General features: G+C 48.8%; 1 protein-coding gene across 6 annotated transcripts in view; it reads right to left on the bottom strand.

Annotated features, from left to right (window-relative positions):
• ZNF512 (zinc finger protein 512) overlaps positions 1-19,282 on the bottom strand; it is a 398,138-nt gene that overhangs the window by 210,646 nt on the left and 168,210 nt on the right. For 5 of the 6 annotated variants that reach the window (XM_069233556.1, XM_069233557.1, XM_069233558.1 and 2 more), the window contains one exon: positions 17,395-17,460. In XM_069233556.1, coding sequence (XP_069089657.1) covers positions 17,395-17,460 — 66 coding nt within the window. Of the gene's footprint in view, positions 1-17,387; positions 17,461-19,282 lie in introns of all 6 variants that reach the window. The other variant, XM_069233561.1, reaches the window with a different exon arrangement.

Here is a 19,282-nt window from a genome sequence, read left to right as displayed (position 1 = left end):
AGCCAATACCTGATCACACGACAAATTCCAAAATTGTCATTAGAAATTGATTTTTGCAATTTGAAAAGTTTTCTAAATTCTTAAAAGACCTGCTAGGGCCTTGTGTTAGATCCTGTTTAGCATTTCTTTTAGAGTTTAAAAGTTTGTAAAAGTTTGAATTAGATTCTAGAACCAGTTGTAGATTCTTAAAAAGTATTCCAACTTTTAGAAGCAAAATGTCTAGCACAGATGTGACTGTGGTGGAACTCGACACCACACCTTACCTCCATCTTAAGATGAGGGAGCTAAGGTCACTCTGTAAAATAAAGAAAATAACAATGGGCCCCAAACCTACCAAAATACAGCTCCAGGAGCTTTTGGCAGAGTTTGAAAAGGCCAACCCCTCTGAGGGTGGCAACTCAGAGGAAGAGGATAGTGACTTGGAGGAAAATTCCCCCCTACCAGTCCTATCTAGGGAGAACAGGGTCTCTCAAACCCTGACTCCAAAAATAATAGTCAGAGATGCTGGTTCCCTCACAGGAGAGACCAACACCTCTGAAATCACTGAGGATAACTCCAGTGAAGAGGACATCCAGTTAGCCAGGATGGCCAAAAGATTGGCTTTGGAAAGACAGATCCTAGCCATAGAGAGGGAAAGACAAGAGATGGGCCTAGGACCCATCAATGGTGGCAGCAACATAAATAGGGTCAGAGATTCTCCTGACATGTTGAAAATCCCTAAAGGGATTGTAACTAAATATGAAGATGGTGATGACATCACCAAATGGTTCACAGCTTTTGAGAGGGCTTGTGTAACCAGAAAAGTGAACAGATCTCACTGGGGTGCTCTCCTTTGGGAAATGTTCACAGGAAAGTGTAGGGATAGACTCCTCACACTCTCTGGACAAGATGCAGAATCTTATGACCTCATGAAGGGTACCCTGATTGAGGGCTTTGGATTCTCCACTGAGGAGTATAGGATTAGATTCAGGGGGGCTCAAAAATCCTCGAGCCAGACCTGGGTTGACTTTGTAGACTACTCAGTAAAAACACTAGATGGTTGGATTCAAGGCAGTGGTGTAAGTAATTATGATGGGCTGTACAATTTATTTGTGAAAGAACACCTGTTAAGTAATTGTTTCAATGATAAACTGCATCAGCATCTGGTAGACCTAGGACCAATTTCTCCCCAAGAATTGGGAAAGAAGGCGGACCATTGGGTCAAGACTAGGGTGTCCAAAACTTCCACAGGGGGTGACCAAAAGAAAGGGGTCACAAAACCTCCCCAGGGGAAAGGTGGTGAGACAGCCAAAAATAAAAATAGTCAAGAGTCTTCTAAAGGCCCCCAAAAACCTGCACAGGAGGGTGGGCCCAGAGCCTCTTCACAAACCAATCCTGGGTACAAGGGTAAAAACTTTGATCCCAAAAAGGCCTGGTGTCGAAACTGTAGTCAGTCTGGACACCAAACTGGAGACAAGGCCTGTCCCAAGAAAGGTTCCACTCCAAACTCCAATCCAGGTAACACTGGAATGGCTAGTCTCCAAGTGGGATCAACAGTGTGCCCAGAGCAAATCAGGGTCCACACTGAAGCTACTCTAGTCTCTGAGGGTGGGGTGGATTTAGCCACACTAGCTGCCTGGCCCCCTAACATGCAAAAATACAGGCAGCAGCTCTTTATTAATGGGACAAGTGTAGAGGGCCTGAGGGATACAGGTGCCAGTGTCACCATGGTGACAGAGAAACTGGTTTCCCCTGGCCAATACCTGACTGGAAAAACTTATACAGTCACCAATGCTGACAATCAAACTAAAGCACATCCCATGGCAATGGTAACTTTAGAATGGGGAGGGGTCAATGGCCTGAAACAGGTGGTGGTCTCCTCAAACATCCCAGTAGACTGTCTGCTTGGAAATGACCTGGAGTCCTCAGCATGGGCTGAGGTAGAACTAAAAACCCATGCAGCCATGCTGGGTATCCCTGAACTGGTGTGTGTAAAAACAAGAGCACAATGCAAGGCACAGGGTGAAAAAGTAGAGCTGGAGTCTGGAAAAATGGCCCAGCCTACCAAGAGAAAAGGAAAGTCAGTTGGGAAACCAACTGCAACACAGTCAGAAAAAGAGAACCTCTCTTCTCAGGAAGAAGTTCTGCCCTCTGAGGGAACTGAGCCTTTGGAGCTTGAACCTTATCAGGTTGAGCTCTTAGGCCCAGGGGGACCCTCAAGGGAGGAGCTGTGTAAGGGACAAGAAACCTGTCCCTCTCTTGAAGGCCTTAGGCAGCAAGCTGCTGAAGAGTCCAAGGGCAAGAAAAATTGAACACATAGGGTCTATTGGGAAGATGGACTCCTGTACACTGAGGCCAGAGACCCCAAACCTGGTGCCACTAGGAGAGTGGTAGTGCCTCAGTCGTTCAGAGAGTTTATTCTGACCTTGGCCCATGATATTCCCCTTGCTGGGCATTTGGGACAAACCAAGACGTGGGAGAGGTTAGTCAACCACTTCTACTGGCCCAATATGTCCCAGAAGGTTAAGGAGTTTTGCCTCTCCTGCCCCACCTGTCAATCCAGTGGTAAGACAGGTGGGCACCCAAAGGCCCCCCTCATTCCACTTCCAGTGGTGGGGGTCCCCTTTGAAAGAGTGGGTGTGGACATAGTTGGTCCACTGGAACCTCCCACAGCCTCAGGAAATATGTACATCCTAGTAGTAGTGGATCATGCTACTAGGTATCCTGAAGCTATTCCCCTTAGGTCGACTACTGCCCCTGCAGTAGCCAAGGCCCTCATTGGTATCTTTACCAGAGTGGGTTTCCCTAAGGAGGTGGTGTCTGACAGAGGTACCAACTTCATGTCAGCATACCTAAAACACATGTGGAATGAGTGTGGGGTGACTTACAAATTCACTACACCATACCATCCACAAACTAATGGCTTAGTTGAGAGATTCAACAAGACATTAAAAGGCATGATCATGGGGCTCCCAGAAAAGCTCAAAAGGAGATGGGATGTCCTCTTGCCATGTCTGCTTTTCGCTTACAGAGAGGTGCCACAGAAGGGAGTAGGATTCTCACCCTTTGAACTTCTGTTTGGTCACCCTGTAAGAGGACCACTTGCTCTTGTTAAAGAAGGCTGGGAGAGACCTCTTCATGAGCCTAAACAGGACATAGTGGACTATGTACTTGGCCTTCGCTCTAGAATGGCAGAGTACATGGAAAAGGCAAGCAAAAACCTTGAGGCCAGCCAACAGCTCCAGAAGTTTTGGTATGACCAAAAGGCTGCAATGGTTGAGTTCCAACCAGGGCAGAAAGTCTGGGTTCTGGAGCCTGTGGCTCCCAGGGCACTTCAGGACAAATGGAGTGGCCCTTACCCAGTGCTAGAAAGGAAGAGTCAGGTCACCTACCTGGTGGACCTGGGCACAAGCAGGAGCCCCAAGAGGGTGATCCATGTGAACCGCCTTAAGCTCTTCCATGACAGGGCTGATGTAAATCTGTTGATGGTAACAGATGAGGATCAGGAGGCAGAGAGTGAACCTCTCCCTGATCTTCTATCATCAGACCCAAAAGATGGCTCAGTAGATGGAGTGATCTACTCAGACACCCTCTCTGGTCAACAGCAAGCTGATTGTAGGAGAGTCCTACAACAGTTTCCTGAACTCTTCTCCTTAACCCCTGGTCAGACACACCTGTGTACCCATGATGTGGACACAGGAGACAGCATGCCTGTCAAAAACAAAATCTTTAGACAGTCTGACCATGTTAAGGAAAGCATCAAGGTGGAAGTCCACAAGATGCTGGAATTGGGAGTAATTGAGCGCTCTGACAGCCCCTGGGCTAGCCCAGTGGTCTTAGTCCCCAAACCTCACACCAAAGATGGAAAGAAAGAGATGAGGTTTTGTGTGGACTACAGAGGGCTCAATTCTGTCACCAAGCAGATGCTCATCCAATTCCTAGAGCTGATGAGCTCATAGATAAATTAGGTGCTGACAAATTCTTAAGTACCTTTGACATGACAGCAGGGTACTGGCAAATAAAAATGGCACCTGGAGCAAAAGAGAAAACAGCATTCTCCACACCTGATGGGCATTATCAGTTTACTGTTATGCCCTTTGGTTTAAAGAATGCCCCTGCCACCTTCCAAAGGTTGGTGAATCAAGTCCTTGCTGGCTTGGAGTCCTTTAGCACAGCTTATCTTGATGATATTGCTGTCTTTAGCTCCACCTGGCAGGATCACCTGGTCCACCTGAAGAAGGTTTTGAAGGCTCTGCAATCTGCAGGCCTCTCTATCAAGGCATCCAAATGCCAGATAGGGCAGGGAACTGTGGTTTACTTGGGACACCTTGTAGGTGGAGGCCAAGTTCAGCCACTCCAACCCAAGATCCAGACTATTCTGGACTGGGTAGCTCCAAAAACCCAGACTCAAGTCAGGGCATTCCTTGGCTTGACTGGGTATTACAGGAGGTTTGTGAAGGGATATGGATCCATTGTGACAGCCCTCACTGAACTCACCTCCAAGAAAATGCCCAAGAAAGTGAACTGGACTGTGGAATGCCAACAGGCCTTTGACACCCTGAAACAAGCAATGTGCTCAGCACCAGTTCTAAAAGCTCCAGATTATTCTAAGCAGTTCATTGTGCAGACAGATGCCTCTGAACATGGGATAGGGGCAGTTTTGTCCCAAACAAATGATGATGGCCTTGACCAGCCTGTTGCTTTCATTAGCAGGAGGTTACTCCCCAGGGAGCAGCGTTGGAGTGCCATTGAGAGGGAGGCCTTTGCTGTGGTTTGGTCCCTGAAGAAGCTGAGACCATACCTCTTTGGGACTCACTTCCTAGTTCAAACTGACCACAGACCTCTCAAATGGCTGATGCAAATGAAAGGTGAAAATCCTAAACTGTTGAGGTGGTCCATCTCCCTACAGGGAATGGACTTTATAGTGGAACACAGACCTGGGACTGCCCATGCCAATGCAGATGGCCTTTCCAGGTTCTTCCACTTAGAAAATGAAGACTCTCTTGGGAAAGGTTAGTCTCATCCTCTTTCGTTTGGGGGGGGGGTTGTGTAAGGAAATGCCTCCTTGGCATGGTTGCCCCCTGACTTTTTGCCTTTGCTGATGCTATGTTTACAATTGAAAGTGTGCTGAGGCCTGCTAACCAGGCCCCAGCACCAGTGTTCTTTCCCTAACCTGTACTTTTGTATCCACAATTGGCAGACCCTGGCATCCAGATAAGTCCCTTGTAACTGGTACTTCTAGTACCAAGGGCCCTGATGCCAAGGAAGGTCTCTAAGGGCTGCAGCATGACTTATGCCACCCTGGAGACCTCTCACTCAGCACAGACACACTGCTTGCCAGCTTGTGTGTGCTAGTGAGGACAAAACGAGTAAGTCGACATGGCACTCCCCTCAGGGTGCCATGCCAGCCTCTCACTGCCTATGCAGTATAGGTAAGACACCCCTCTAGCAGGCCTTACAGCCCTAAGGCAGGGTGCACTATACCATAGGTGAGGGTACCAGTGCATGAGCATGGTACCCCTACAGTGTCTAAACAAAACCTTAGACATTGTAAGTGCAGGGTAGCCATAAGAGTATATGGTCTGGGAGTCTGTCAAACACGAACTCCACAGCACCATAATGGCTACACTGAAAACTGGGAAGTTTGGTATCAAACTTCTCAGCACAATAAATGCACACTGATGCCAGTGTACATTTTATTGCAAAATACACCCCGGAGGGCACCTTAGAGGTGCCCCCTGAAACTTAACCGACTATCTGTGTAGGCTGACTAGTTCCAGCAGCCTGCCACACTAGAGACATGTTGCTGGCCCCATGGGGAGAGTGCCTTTGTCACTCTGAGGCCAGTAACAAAGCCTGCACTGGGTGGAGATGCTAACACCTCCCCCAGGCAGGAGCTGTAACACCTGGCGGTGAGCCTCAAAGGCTCACCCCTTTGTCACAGCACCGCAGGACACTCCAGCTAGTGGAGTTGCCCGCCCCCTCCGGCCCGGCCCCCACTTTTGGCGGCAAGGCCGGAGAAAATAATGAGAATAACAAGGAGGAGTCACTGGCCAGTCAGGACAGCCCCTAAGGTGTCCTGAGCTGAGGTGACTCTAACTTTTAGAAATCCTCCATCTTGCAGATGGAGGATTCCCCCAATAGGGTTAGGATTGTGACCCCCTCCCCTTGGGAGGAGACACAAAGAGGGTGTACCCACCCTCAGGGCTAGTAGCCATTGGCTACTAACCCCCCAGACCTAAACACGCCCTTAAAGTTAGTATTTAAGGGCTACCCTGAACCCTAGAAAATTAGATTCCTGCAACAACAAGAAGAAGGACTGCCTAGCTGAAAACCCCTGCAGAGGAAGACCAGAAGACAACAACTGCCTTGGCTCCAGAAACTCACCGGCCTGTCTCCTGCCTTCCAAAGAACTCTGCTCCAGCGACGCCTTCCAAAGGGGCCAGCGACCTCTGAATCCTCTGAGGACTGCCCTGCTTCGAAAAAGACAAGAAACTCCCGAGGACAGCGGACCTGCTCCAAAAAGACTGCAACTTTGTTTCAAGGAGCAGCTTTAAAGACCCTGCAATCTCCCCGCAAGAAGCGTGAGACTTGCAACACTGCACCCGGCGACCCCGACTCGGCTGGTGGAGAACCAACACCTCAGGGAGGACCCCCGGACTACTCTCCGACTGTGAGTACCAAAACCTGTCCCCCCTGAGCCCCCACAGCGCCGCCTGCAGAGGGAATCCCGAGGCTTCCCCTGACCGCGACTCTCTGAAACCTAAGTCCCGACGCCTGGAAAAGACCCTGCACCCGCAGCCCCCAGGACCTGAAGGACCGGACTTTCACTGGAGAAGTGACCCCCAGGAGTCCCTCTCCCTTGCCCAAGTGGAGGTTTCCCCGAGGAAGCCCCCCCTTGCCTGCCTGCAGCGCTGAAGAGATCCGTTGATCTCTCATAGACTAACATTGCGAACCCGACGCTTGTTTCTACACTGCACCCGGCCGCCCCCGCGCTGCTGAGGGTGAAATTTCTGTGTGGGCTTGTGTCCCCCCCGGTGCCCTACAAAACCCCCCCTGGTCTGCCCTCCGAAGACGCGGGTACTTACCTGCCAGCAGACCGGAACCGGGGCACCCCCCTCTATCCATTCTAGCCTATGCGTTTTGGGCACCACTTTGGACTCTGCACCTGACCGGCCCTGAGCTGCTGGTGTGGTAACTTTGGGGTTGCTCTGAACCCCCAACGGTGGGCTACCTTGGACCAAGAACTGAACCCTGTAAGTGTCTTACTTACCTGGTAAAACTAACAAAAACTTACCTCCCCCAGGAACTGTGAGAATTGCACTAAGTGTCCACTTTTGAAATAGCTATTTGTGAATAACTTGAAAAGTATACATGCAATTGAAATGATTCAAAGTTCCTAATGTACTTACCTGCAATACCTTTCAAACAAGATATTACATGTTAAATTTGAACCTGTGGTTCTTAAAATAAACTAAGAAAAGATATTTTTCTATAACAAAACCTATTGGCTGGATTTGTCTCTGGGTGTGTGTACCTCATTTATTGTCTATGTGTATGTACAACAAATGCTTAACACTACTCCCTGGATAAGCCTACTGCTCGACCACACTACCACAAAATAGAGCATTAGTATTATCTATTTTTACCACTATTTTACCTCTAAGGGGAACCCTTGGACTCTGTGCATGCTATTCCTTACTTTGAAATAGCACATACAGAGCCAACTTCCTACACCTTGTACCCAGGATTGTTTTGTGAAGAGGCTCTGGGCCCACCCTCCTGTGCAGGTTTTTGGGGGCCTTTAGAAGACTCTTGACTATTTTTATTTTTGGTTGTCTCACCACCTTTCCCCTGGGGAGGTTTTGTGACCCCTTTCTTTTGGTCACCCCCTGTGGAAGTTTTGGACACCCTTGTCTTGACCCAATGGTCCGCCTTCTTTCCCAATTCTTGGGGAAAAATTGGTCCTAGGTCTACCAGATGCTGATGCAGTTTATCATTGAAACAATTACTTAACAGGTGTTCTTTCACAAATAAATTGTACAGCCCATCATAATTACTTACACCACTGCCTTGAATCCAACCATCTAGTGTTTTTACTGAGTAGTCTACAAAGTCAACCCAGGTCTGGCTCGAGGATTTTTGAGCCCCCCTGAATCTAATCCTATACTCCTCAGTGGAGAATCCAAAGCCCTCAATCAGGGTACCCTTCATGAGGTCATAAGATTCTGCATCTTGTCCAGAGAGTGTGAGGAGTCTATCCCTACACTTTCCTGTGAACATTTCCCAAAGGAGAGCACCCCAGTGAGATCTGTTCACTGTTCACTTTTCTGGTTACACAAGCCCTCTCAAAAGCTGTGAACCATTTGGTGATGTCATCACCATCTTCATATTTAGTTACAATCCCTTTAGGGATTTTCAACATGTCAGGAGAATCTCTGACCCTATTTATGTTGCTGCCACCATTGATGGGTCCTAGGCCCATCTCTTGTCTTTCCCTCTCTATGGCTAGGATCTGTCTTTCCAAAGCCAATCTTTTGGCCATCCTGGCTAACTGGATGTCCTCTTCACTGGAGTTATCCTCAGTGATTTCAGAGGTGTTGGTCTCTCCTGTGAGGGAACCAGCATCTCTGACTATTATTTTTGGAGTCAGGGTTTGAGAGACCCTGTTCTCCCTAGATAGGACTGGTAGGGGGGAATTTTCCTCCAAGTCACTATCCTCTTCCTCTGAGTTGCCACCCTCAGAGGGGTTGGCCTTTTCAAACTCTGCCAAAAGCTCCTGGAGCTGTATTTTGGTAGGTTTGGGGCCCATTGTTATTTTCTTTATTTTACAGAGTGACCGTAGCTCCCTCATCTTAAGATGGAGGTAAGGTGTGGTGTCGAGTTCCACCACAGTCACATCTGTGCTAGACATTTTGCTTCTAAAAGTTGGAATACTTTTTAAGAATCTACAACTGGTTCTAGAATCTAATTCAAACTTTTACAAACTTTTAAACTCTAAAAGAAATGCTAAACAGGATCTAACACAAGGCCCTAGCAGGTCTTTTAAGAATTTAGAAAACTTTTCAAATTGCAAAAATCAATTTCTAATGACAATTTTGGAATTTGTCGTGTGATCAGGTATTGGCTGAGTAGTCCAGCAAATGCAAAGTCTTGTACCCCACCGCTGATCCACCAATGTAGGAAGTTGGCTCTGTATGTGCTATTTCAAAGTAAGGAATAGCATGCACAGAGTCCAAGGGTTCCCCTTAGAGGTAAAATAGTGGTAAAAATAGATAATACTAATGCTCTATTTGTGGTAGTGTGGTCGAGCAGTAGGCTTATCCAAGGAGTAGTGTTAAGCATTTGTTGTACATACACATAGACAATAAATGAGGTACACACACATGTATACTTTTCAAGTTATTCACAAATAGCTATTTCAAAAGTGGACACAGTGCAATTTTCACAGTTCCTGGGGGAGGTAAGTTTTTGTTAGTTTTACCAGGTAAGTCAGACACTTACAGGGTTCAGTTCTTGGTCCAAGGTAGCCCACCGTTGGGGGTTCAGAGCAACCCCAAAGTTACCACACCAGCAGCTCAGGGCCGGTCAGGTGCAGAGTTCAAAGTGGTGCCCAAAACGCATAGGCTTCAATGGAGAGAAGGGGGTGCCCCGGTTCCAGTCTGCCAGCAGGTAAGTACCCGCGTCTTCGGAGGGCAGACCAGGGGGGTTTTGTAGGGCACCGGGGGGGGACACAAGCCCACACAGAAATTTCACCCTCAGCGGCGCGGGGGCGGCCGGGTGCAGTGTTAGAACCAGCGTCGGGTTCGCAATGGAAGTCAATGAGAGATCAAGGGATCTCTTCAGCGCTGCAGGCAGGCAAGGGGGGGCTTCCTCGGGGAAACCTCCACTTGGGCAAGGGAGAGGGACTCCTGGGGGTCACTTCTGCAGTGAAAGTCCGGTCCTTCAGGTCCTGGGGGCTGCGGGTGCAGGGTCTTTTCCAGGCGTCGGGACTTAGGTTTCAGAGAGTCGCGGTCAGGGGAAGCCTCGGGATTCCCTCTGCAGGCGGCGCTGTGGGGGCTCAGGGGGGACAGGTTTTGGTACTCACAGTCGGAGAGTAGTCCGGGGGTCCTCCCTGAGGTGTTGGTTCTCCACCAGCCGAGTCGGGGTCGCCGGGTGCAGTGTTGCAAGTCTCACGCTTCTTGCGGGGAGTTGCAGGGTTCTTTAAAGCTGCTTCTGGAAACAAAGTTGCAGTCTTTTGGAGCAGGTCCGCTGTCCTCGGGAGTTTCTTGTCTTTTTCGAAGCAGGGCAGTCCTCAGAGGATTCAGAGGTCGCTGGTCCCTTGGAAGGCGTCGCTGGAGCAGAGTTCTTTGGAAGGCAGGAGACAGGCCGGTGAGTTTCTGGAGCCAAGGCAGTTGTCGTCTTCTGGTCTTCCTCTGCAGGGGTTTTCAGCTAGGCAGTCCTTCTTCTTGTAGTTTGCAGGAATCTAATTTTCTAGGGTTCAGGGTAGCCCTTAAATACTAAATTTAAGGGCGTGTTTAGGTCTGGGGGGTTAGTAGCCAATGGCTACTAGCCCTGAGGGTGGGTACACCCTCTTTGTGCCTCCTCCCAAGGGGAGGGGGTCACAATCCTAACCCTATTGGGGGAATCCTCCATCTGCAAGATGGAGGATTTCTAAAAGTTAGAGTCACCTCAGCTCAGGACACCTTAGGGGCTGTCCTGACTGGCCAGTGACTCCTCCTTGTTGCTTTCTTTGTTCCCTCCAGCCTTGCCGCCAAAAGTGGGGGCCGTGGCCGGAGGGGGCGGGCAACTCCACTAAGCTGGAGTGCCCTGCTGTGCTGTGACAAAGGGGTGAGCCTTTGAGGCTCACCGCCAGGTGTTACAGCTCCTGCCTAGGGGAGGTGTTAGCATCTCCACCCAGTGCAGGCTTTGTTACTGGCCTCAGAGTGACAAAGGCACTCTCCCCATGGGGCCAGCAACATGTCTCTAGTGTGGCAGGCTGCTGGAACTAGTCAGCCTACACAGACAGTCGGTTAAGTTTCAGGGGGGCACCTCTAAGGTGCCCTCTGGGGTGTATTTTGCCATAAAATGTACACTGGCATCAGTGTGCATTTATTGTGCTGAGAAGTTTGATACCAAACTTCCCAGTTTTCAGTGTAGCCATTATGGTGCTGTGGAGTTCGTGTTTGACAAACTCTCAGACCATATACTCTTATGGCTACCCTGCACTTACAATGTCTAAGGTTTTGTTTAGACACTGTAGGGGTACCATGCTCATGCACTGGTACCCTCACCTATGGTATAGTGCACCCTGCCTTAGGGCTGTAAGGCCTGCTAGAGGGGTGTCTTACCTATACTGCATAGGCAGTGAGAGGCTGGCATGGCACCCTGAGGGGAGTGCCATGTCGACTTACTCGTTTTGTCCTCACTAGCACACACAAGCTGGCAAGCAGTGTGTCTGTGCTGAGTGAGAGGTCTCCAGGGTGGCATAAGACATGCTGCAGCCCTTAGAGACCTTCCTTGGCATCAGGGCCCTTGGTACTAGAAGTACCAGTTACAAGGGACTTATCTGGATGCCAGGGTCTGCCAATTGTGGATACAAAAGTACAGGTTAGGGAAAGAACACTGGTGCTGGGGCCTGGTTAGCAGGCCTCAGCACACTTTCAATTGTAAACATAGCATCAGCAAAGGCAAAAAGTCAGGGGGCAACCATGCCAAGGAGGCATTTCCTTACAGGTTACTACCAATATCAAGCTATTTAATGGTAACTCCGAACCTAGGCATGTTTAGTATCAAATATGTCAGAAGCATACCCCAATATTGTTGCCAGTATTGGAAGTATGATTCAATGCACTCTGGGGGCTCCTTAGAGGACCCCCAGCATTGCTCCCACCAGCCTTCTGGGGATTTCCAAGCAGCCCAAGCTGCTGCCACCCCTCAAGAGAGGTTTCTGCCCTCCTGCTGCTTGTACAGCTCAAGCCTAGCAAGGCAGAACAAAGGATTTCCTTTGGGAGAAGGGGGGTAGGAGGAGGGATAACAGTCTCTATCTTTGGAAATAGATGTTACATGGCTTGGAAGGGGTAGCCTCCCCAAGCCACTGGTATGCTTTGAAGTGCACATTTGATGCCCTCCATGCATAAGCCAGTCTACGCCAGTTCAAGGACCTCCAGCCCCTGCTCTGGTGCAAAACTGGACAGGGGAGTGACCAATCCCCTGTCCATCACCATCACAGGGGTGGTGCCCAGAGGCCCTCCAGAGGGTCTTGGGTTCTGCAATCTTGAAACCAAGGTTGGCAGGGACCTCTAGGCACATCTGAGTGGCCAGGTCTGGCAGGTGACGTCAGAGCACCCTCCTGGTTGGTGGTCACCAGGCTATGTGACCAATCCCCCTTTCAGGGCTATTTACGGTCTCTCTCTTGGGTGGGTCCTCAAATTCGCCTTGCAAGATTCCAGCAGGGCTCCTCTGCAACCTCTACATCGACTTCTTGCCACTGGAATCGCTACTGGACCTTCTGGGAACCGACAATCTGCATCCACAAGACTCTGCTTACATTATTGTTTCCACAGCTTCTTCCAGCTTCTGCAACATTTCCCCAGCTGTGCATGGAGGGTGGCAAGTCTTCAGCCTGCACAAAAAGAATGAAGGAATCTCCCTGGGAGTGAAGGAGTCACTCACCTGCATCCGCAGGCACCAACTGCAACGACGACCGGCTGCGTGGATCTCCTCTCATCCTGAGCTCCTTGGATCCTGCATCACAAGTGGTGGTCTGGAGTAGTCCTCTTGGTCCTCTCTGCCAGCTGTCCAACTTTGGTGAAGGTATGCAGGACAGTACCCGCGTGCAAAGCGTCTCTGGCAGCTACCAAGGCTTGTTGGCATGTCCTCCAAGGGATCTTCAGGCTCCGTGTAGTCCGAGCACCCAGCACTACTTCCTGCGATGTATAGCCCTCTTCGTGTGTCTCCTGCAGCGTGGGACCCTTCTCTAGTTGTGCTGTGTGGGCTCCTCTGTGACTCCTGGTTCCTCTTCCAGTGTGTCTCCTGTGGGGGCTGACTCTTCTTCTTTGGATTCACTGCCTTGCTGAGGGCCCCCTAGTAATTCCCCTGTGGGTTGAGCCTCCTAGACCTTGCTGGTCCCTGTCAGCTCCACTTTTTTGCTTCACTGCGACTTCTGCCTTTGCCAAGGCGTGTTGGTGGCTTTTCAATGCCACTGACCGACTGCATTCATCCATCTGGCGTAGGACGATGACTGCATCCTCCAGGAACTCTTCACCTGCTCCAGGGTTGCATTCCTGACCGTCTTCGTCCTACCATCGACCAACACCTGCAACCACAGTTGGGTACGTAGTAGCTCCTGCCCCCACTGAACACTTCTGTGACTTCTGGACTTGGTCCTCTTCTTCCACAGGTCTTCCTCTTTAGGAATCCACCATTGGTTTCTTTCAGTCTTGTCTGGTTGTTGCATTTTCTTCTTTTTCCTCCTTTTGGGTGGTTTGGGGAAAATCCAGTAACTTACTCACCTCTTCCTGGTCGTTGGGAGGCACTTTGGTACTTACCTTGGGGTTTCCTGTTTCCCAAAGCACCCCTCTATAAAGTCCACTGTAAAGAAATGGCTCCCTGTTGCAGTTACCCCCCACTTTTTGCCTGATACTGATGCTGACTTGACTGAGAAGTGTGCTGGGACCCTGCTAACCAGGCCCCAGCACCAGTGTTCTTTCACCTAAAATGTACCATTGTTTCCACAATTGGCACAACCCTGGCACCTAGGTAAGTCCCTTGTAACTGGTACCCCTGGTACCAAGGGCCCTGATGCCAGGGAAGGTCTCTAAGGGCTGCAGCATGTCTTATGCCACCCTAGGGACCCCTCACTCAGCACAGACACACTGCTTGCCAGCTTGTGTGTGCTGATGGGGAGAAAATGACTAAGTCGACATGGCACTCCCCTCAGGGTGCCATGCCAACCTCCCACTGCCTGTGGCATAGGTAAGTCACCCCTCTAGTAGGCCTTACAGCCCTAAGGCAGGGTGCACTATACCACAGGTGAGGGCATATGTGCATGAGCACTATGCCCCTACAGTGTCTAAGCAAAACCTTAGACATTGTAAGTGCAGGGTAGCCATAAGAGTATATGGGCTGGGAGTCTGTCAAAAACGAACTCCACAGCTCCATAATGGCTACACTGAATACTGGGAAGTTTAGTATCAAACTTCTCAGAATAATAAACCCACACTGATGCCAGTGTTGGATTTATTAAAAAATGCACACAGAGGGCATCTTAGAGATACCCCCTGTATTTTACCCAATTGTTCAGTGCAGGACTGACTGGTCTGTGCCAGCCTGCTGCTGAGAGACGAGTGTCTGACCTCATGCGGTGAGAGCCTTTGTGCTCTCTGAGGACAGAAACAAAGCCTGCTCTGGGTGGAGGTGCTTCACACCTCCCCCCTGCAGGAACTGTAACACCTAGCAGTGAGCTTCAAAGGCTGAAGCTTCGTGTTACAACGCCCCAGGGCACTCCAGCTAGTGGAGATGCCCGCCTCCTGGACCCAGCCCCCACTTTTGGCGGCAAGTCCAGGAGAGATAATGAGAAAAACAAGGAGGAGTCACTGGCCAGTCAGGACAGCCCCTAAGGTGTCCTGAGCTGAGGTGACTCTGACTTTTAGAAATCCTCCATCTTGCAGATGGAGGATTCCCCCAATAGGATTAGGGATGTGACCCCCTCCCCTTGGGAGGAGGCACAAAGAGGGTGTACTCACCCTTAGGGCTAGTAGCCATTGGCTACTAACCCCCCAGACCTAAACACGCCCTTAAATTTAGTATTTAAGGGCTCCCCTGAACCCTAGAAAATTAGATTCCTGCAACTACAAGAAGAAGGACTGCCTAGCTGAAAACCCCTGCAGAGGAAGACCAGAAGACGACAACTGCCTTGGCTCCAGAAACTCACCGGCCTGTCTCCTGCCTTCCAAAGATCCTGCTCCAGCGACGCCTTCCAAAGGGACCAGCGACCTCGACATCCTCTGAGGACTGCCCCTGCTTCGAAAAGACAAGAAACTCCCGAGGACAGCGGACCTGCTCCAAGAAAGGCTGCAACTTTGTTTCCAGCAGCCTTGAAAGAACCCTGCAAGCTCCCCGCAAGAAGCGTGAGACTTGCAACACTGCACCCGGCGACCCCGACTCGGCTGGTGGAGATCCAACACCTCAGGAGGGACCCCAGGACTACTCGGATACTGTGAGTACCAAGACCTGTCCCCCCTGAGCCCCCACAGCGCCGCCTGCAGAGGGAATCCCGAGGCTTCCCCTGACCGCGACTCTTTGAATCCAAAGTCCCGACGCCTGGGAGAGACCCTGCACCCGCAGCCCCCAGGACCTGAAGGACCGGACTTTCACTGGAGAAGTGACCCCCAGGAGTCCCTCTCCCTTGCCCAAGTGGAGGTTTCCCCGAGGAACCCCCCCCTTGCCTGCCTGCAGCGCTGAAGAGATCCCGAGATCTCTCATAGACTAACATTGCGAACCCGACGCTTGTTTCTACACTGCACCCGGCTGCCCCCGCGCTGCTGAGGGTGAAATTTCTGTGTGGGCTTGTGTCCCCCCCGGTGCCCTACAAAACCCCCCCTGGTCTGCCCTCCGAAGACGCGGGTACTTACCTGCAAGCAGACCGGAACCGGGGCACCCCCTTCTCTCCATTCTAGCCTATGTGTTTTGGGCACCACTTTGAACTCTGCACCTGACCGGCCCTGAGCTGTTGGTGTGGTGACTTTGGGGTTGCTCTGAACCCCCAACGGTGGGCTACCTTGGACCAAGAACTAAGCCCTGTAAGTGTCTTACTTACCTGGTTAACCTAACAAATACTTACCTCCCCTAGGAACTGTGAAAATTGCACTAAGTGTCCACTTTTAAAACAGCTATTTGTGAATAACTTGAAAAGTATACATGCAATTTTGATGATTTGAAGTTCCTAAAGTACTTACCTGCAATACCTTTCGAATGAGATATTACATGTAGAATTCGAACCTGTGGTTCTTAAAATAAACTAAGAAAATATATTTTTCTATACAAAAACCTATTGGCTGGATTTGTCTCCGAGTGTGTGTACCTCATTTATTGTCTATGTGTATGTACAACAAATGCTTAACACTACTCCTTGGATAAGCCTACTGCTCGACCACACTACCACAAAATAGAGCATTAGTATTATCTATTTTTACCACTATTTTACCTCTAGGGGGAACCCTTGGACTCTGTGCATGCTATTCCTTACTTTGAAATAGCACATACAGAGCCAACTTCCTACATCCACTTACCTAGGTGTGGTTCCTCAAGTTACATTCCATTTTTTTAGTATATGGTTTCAGCTCCTCCAAGGGTCACTACTGTTTATTTGCTATTGCCCTGTTTTCTATCACTTTTTATGCCTATTTCTGATTACTAGTGTACATGTCTAGTGTGTTACTTACCTCCTATTGGAGGGTTGCCTCTCTAGTACTTTAGTGTCACTAAAATCAAGTACCTTCATTTTTATAACGTTGAGAGTTTTCTTTCATGTGTGAGAGTACTATGTGACTACAGTGGTATTGCATGAGCTTTGCATGTCTCCTAGATAAGCCTTGGCTGCTCGTCCACAGCTACCTCTAGAGAGCCTGGCTTCTAGAAACGGACTACACCTCACTGAGAGGGGATACCCGGACCTGGTATAAGGTGTAACCTTAGGTACCCACCACAGCAGTTTTCTACGAGAGGAATGTAAGCAAAGATGTGACTGGAGAAGATACTTGCACTGTTGCATTACTATGGACATTAACTGCTGTACGAGCAGTGACACAGAACAACAGAAGTGAAATCTCACAGTGGCTCTGAGCATCAAATGAAGCATGTTGAAGTCTACTGCAACATTCGGCTCCAAAGTTGTGTGTCATAACGTGATTTCCATACAGGTATCTTTCAAATGTTATCCAGGGTGGAGGGTGGTTGGCCAGACTGTTACAAATTCGGAACCTTTACATACATCTATCATCTACTGACTGGTCCGAAAAAGTTCAACCAATTTAATGTAACCGTTTTTTCACCTTGAGTGCTACAATGCGCATATCTCGTCAAGGACCTCCCCTAGAACAGTAACCAGAGCTAAATAATACTCCACAGGTGGCAGTGCTATCTTTAGACACGGTTTATACCAGTCCGGGCAGATATATAAAACCATATACATACACACACACACACACATTTCACAAGCATAACATTTTGCTACACAGTTGTTAAGGGACGAATACTGATAGATTCACATTCTTTACTAGAAGCAAGTAGCATTTTGTGGGAGGGCGAGTTTGAGATAGAAGCAATACGAAATAATTTATTCTGCACAGCATTTCTAATCTGGCCTTAAGTGGGATAAGGGTGGGCTAATAGGGCTAACTTAATTTACAGTGAAGAGCTGGATTTACCTCCTACCTGCTGGATATGATGGAGGGTCTTTCCGCACCATTCGGCCTTTAGATTTTGAGTTCTGCTTCTTATCTGGGGAAAATAAAAGAACAGACTATAGTATATGAAAACAGCAATTACAAGCTCAGGTTCTAAACTTTCCCACTCTCTGGTCCATATGTTGCCTCCAGCTGAAAAAAGTAAAAAAGAGGGGAGAGGGAAAATGAAAATGTCACTTACCCAGTGTACATCTGTTCGTGGCATCAGTCGCTGTAGATTCGCATGTTTTGCAATAGCTCGCCATCTGGTGTTGGGCCGGAGTGTTACAAATTGTTTTTCTTCGAAGAAGTCTTTCGAGTCACGGGACCGAGTGACTCCTCCTTTTGTGTCCATTGCGCATGGGCGTCGACTCCATCTTCGATTGTTTTTCCCCGCAGAGGGTGAGGTAGGAGTTGTATTGTAGTAATAGTGCCCATGCAATGGAGTGACTAAGTATGTACCTATTTAAGGTTGAAATGATATATATACAAATAGTTGAAGGTAACTTCCGAACTGCTACAGGCTCCCGGGGAGGCGGGTGGGCACATGCGAATCTACAGCGACTGATGCCACGAACAGATGTACACTGAGTAAGTGACATTTTCAGTTCGATGGCAACTGTCGCTGTAGATACGCATGTTTTGCATAGACTAGTAAGCAGTTATCTCCCCAAAAGCGGTGGCTCAGCCTGTAGGAGTGGAAGTAGTCTGAAACAATGTTCTTAATACGGCTTGACCTACTGTGGCTTGTTGTGCGGATAACACGTCTACACAGTAGTGCTTGGTGAATGTGTGAGGCGTAGACCATGTGGCTGCCTTACATATTTCTTGCATTGGGATGTTTCCTAGAAAGGCCATGGTAGCACCTTTCTTTCTGGTTGAGTGTGCCCTTGGTGTAATGGGCAGCTGTCGTTTAGCTTTAAGGTAGCAGATTTGGATGCATTTAACTATCCATCTGGCTATACCTTGTTTTGATATTGTGTTTCCTGCATGAGGTTTTTGGAATGCAATAAATAGTTGTTTAGTCTTTCTGATGTTCTTTGTTCTGTCAATGTAATACATTAATGCTCTTTTGACATCTAATGTATGTAGTGCCCTCTCAGCTACGGAATCTGGCTGTGGGAAGAACACTGGAAGTTCCACTGTTTGATTTAGATGGAACGGTGAAATAACCTTTGGTAAAAATTTAGGATTAGTCCTTAGGACGACCTTATTCTTGTGTAGTTGTATAAAAGGTTCTTGTATTGTAAACGCCTGAATCTCGCTTACTCTTCTTAGGGAAGTAATGGCGATGAGAAATGCAACCTTCCAGGTTAGGAACTGTATTTCGCAGGAGTGCATGGGTTCAAAAGGTGGACCCATAAGTCTAGTTAGGACAACATTTAGGTTCCATGAAGGAACAGGTGGTGTTCTTGGTGGAATAATTCTTTTAAGGCCCTCCATGAATGCTTTAATGACTGGTATCCTATATAGGGAAGTTGAATAGGTAGTATGCAGGTATGCAGATATTGCTGCAAGGTGTATTTTAATGGAAGAGAAAGCTAGGTTAGATTTTTGTAAGTGAAGCAAGTAACCTACTACATCTTTTGGAGTTGCGTGTAATGGTTGGATTTGATTAATATGGCAGTAGCAAACAAACCTCTTCCATTTACTTGCATAGCAGTGTCTGGTGGATGGCCTTCTGGCTTGCTTTATGACTTCCATACTGTAGGAAGTTGGCTCTGTATGTGCTATTTCAAAGTAAGGAATAGCATGCACAGAGTCCAAGGGTTCCCCTTAGAGGTAAAAATAGTGGTAAAAATAGATAATACTAATGCTCTATTTTGTGGTAGTGTGGTCGAGCAGTAGGCTTATCCAAGGAGTAGTGTTAAGCATTT

This window comes from Pleurodeles waltl, chromosome 5 (assembly GCF_031143425.1).
Source record: "Pleurodeles waltl isolate 20211129_DDA chromosome 5, aPleWal1.hap1.20221129, whole genome shotgun sequence".
In the NCBI taxonomy this organism is placed as follows: domain Eukaryota; kingdom Metazoa; phylum Chordata; class Amphibia; order Caudata; family Salamandridae; genus Pleurodeles; species Pleurodeles waltl.
Note: the sequence above shows the minus strand (reverse complement) of the source record. Positions and strands in the feature narration are given on the sequence as shown.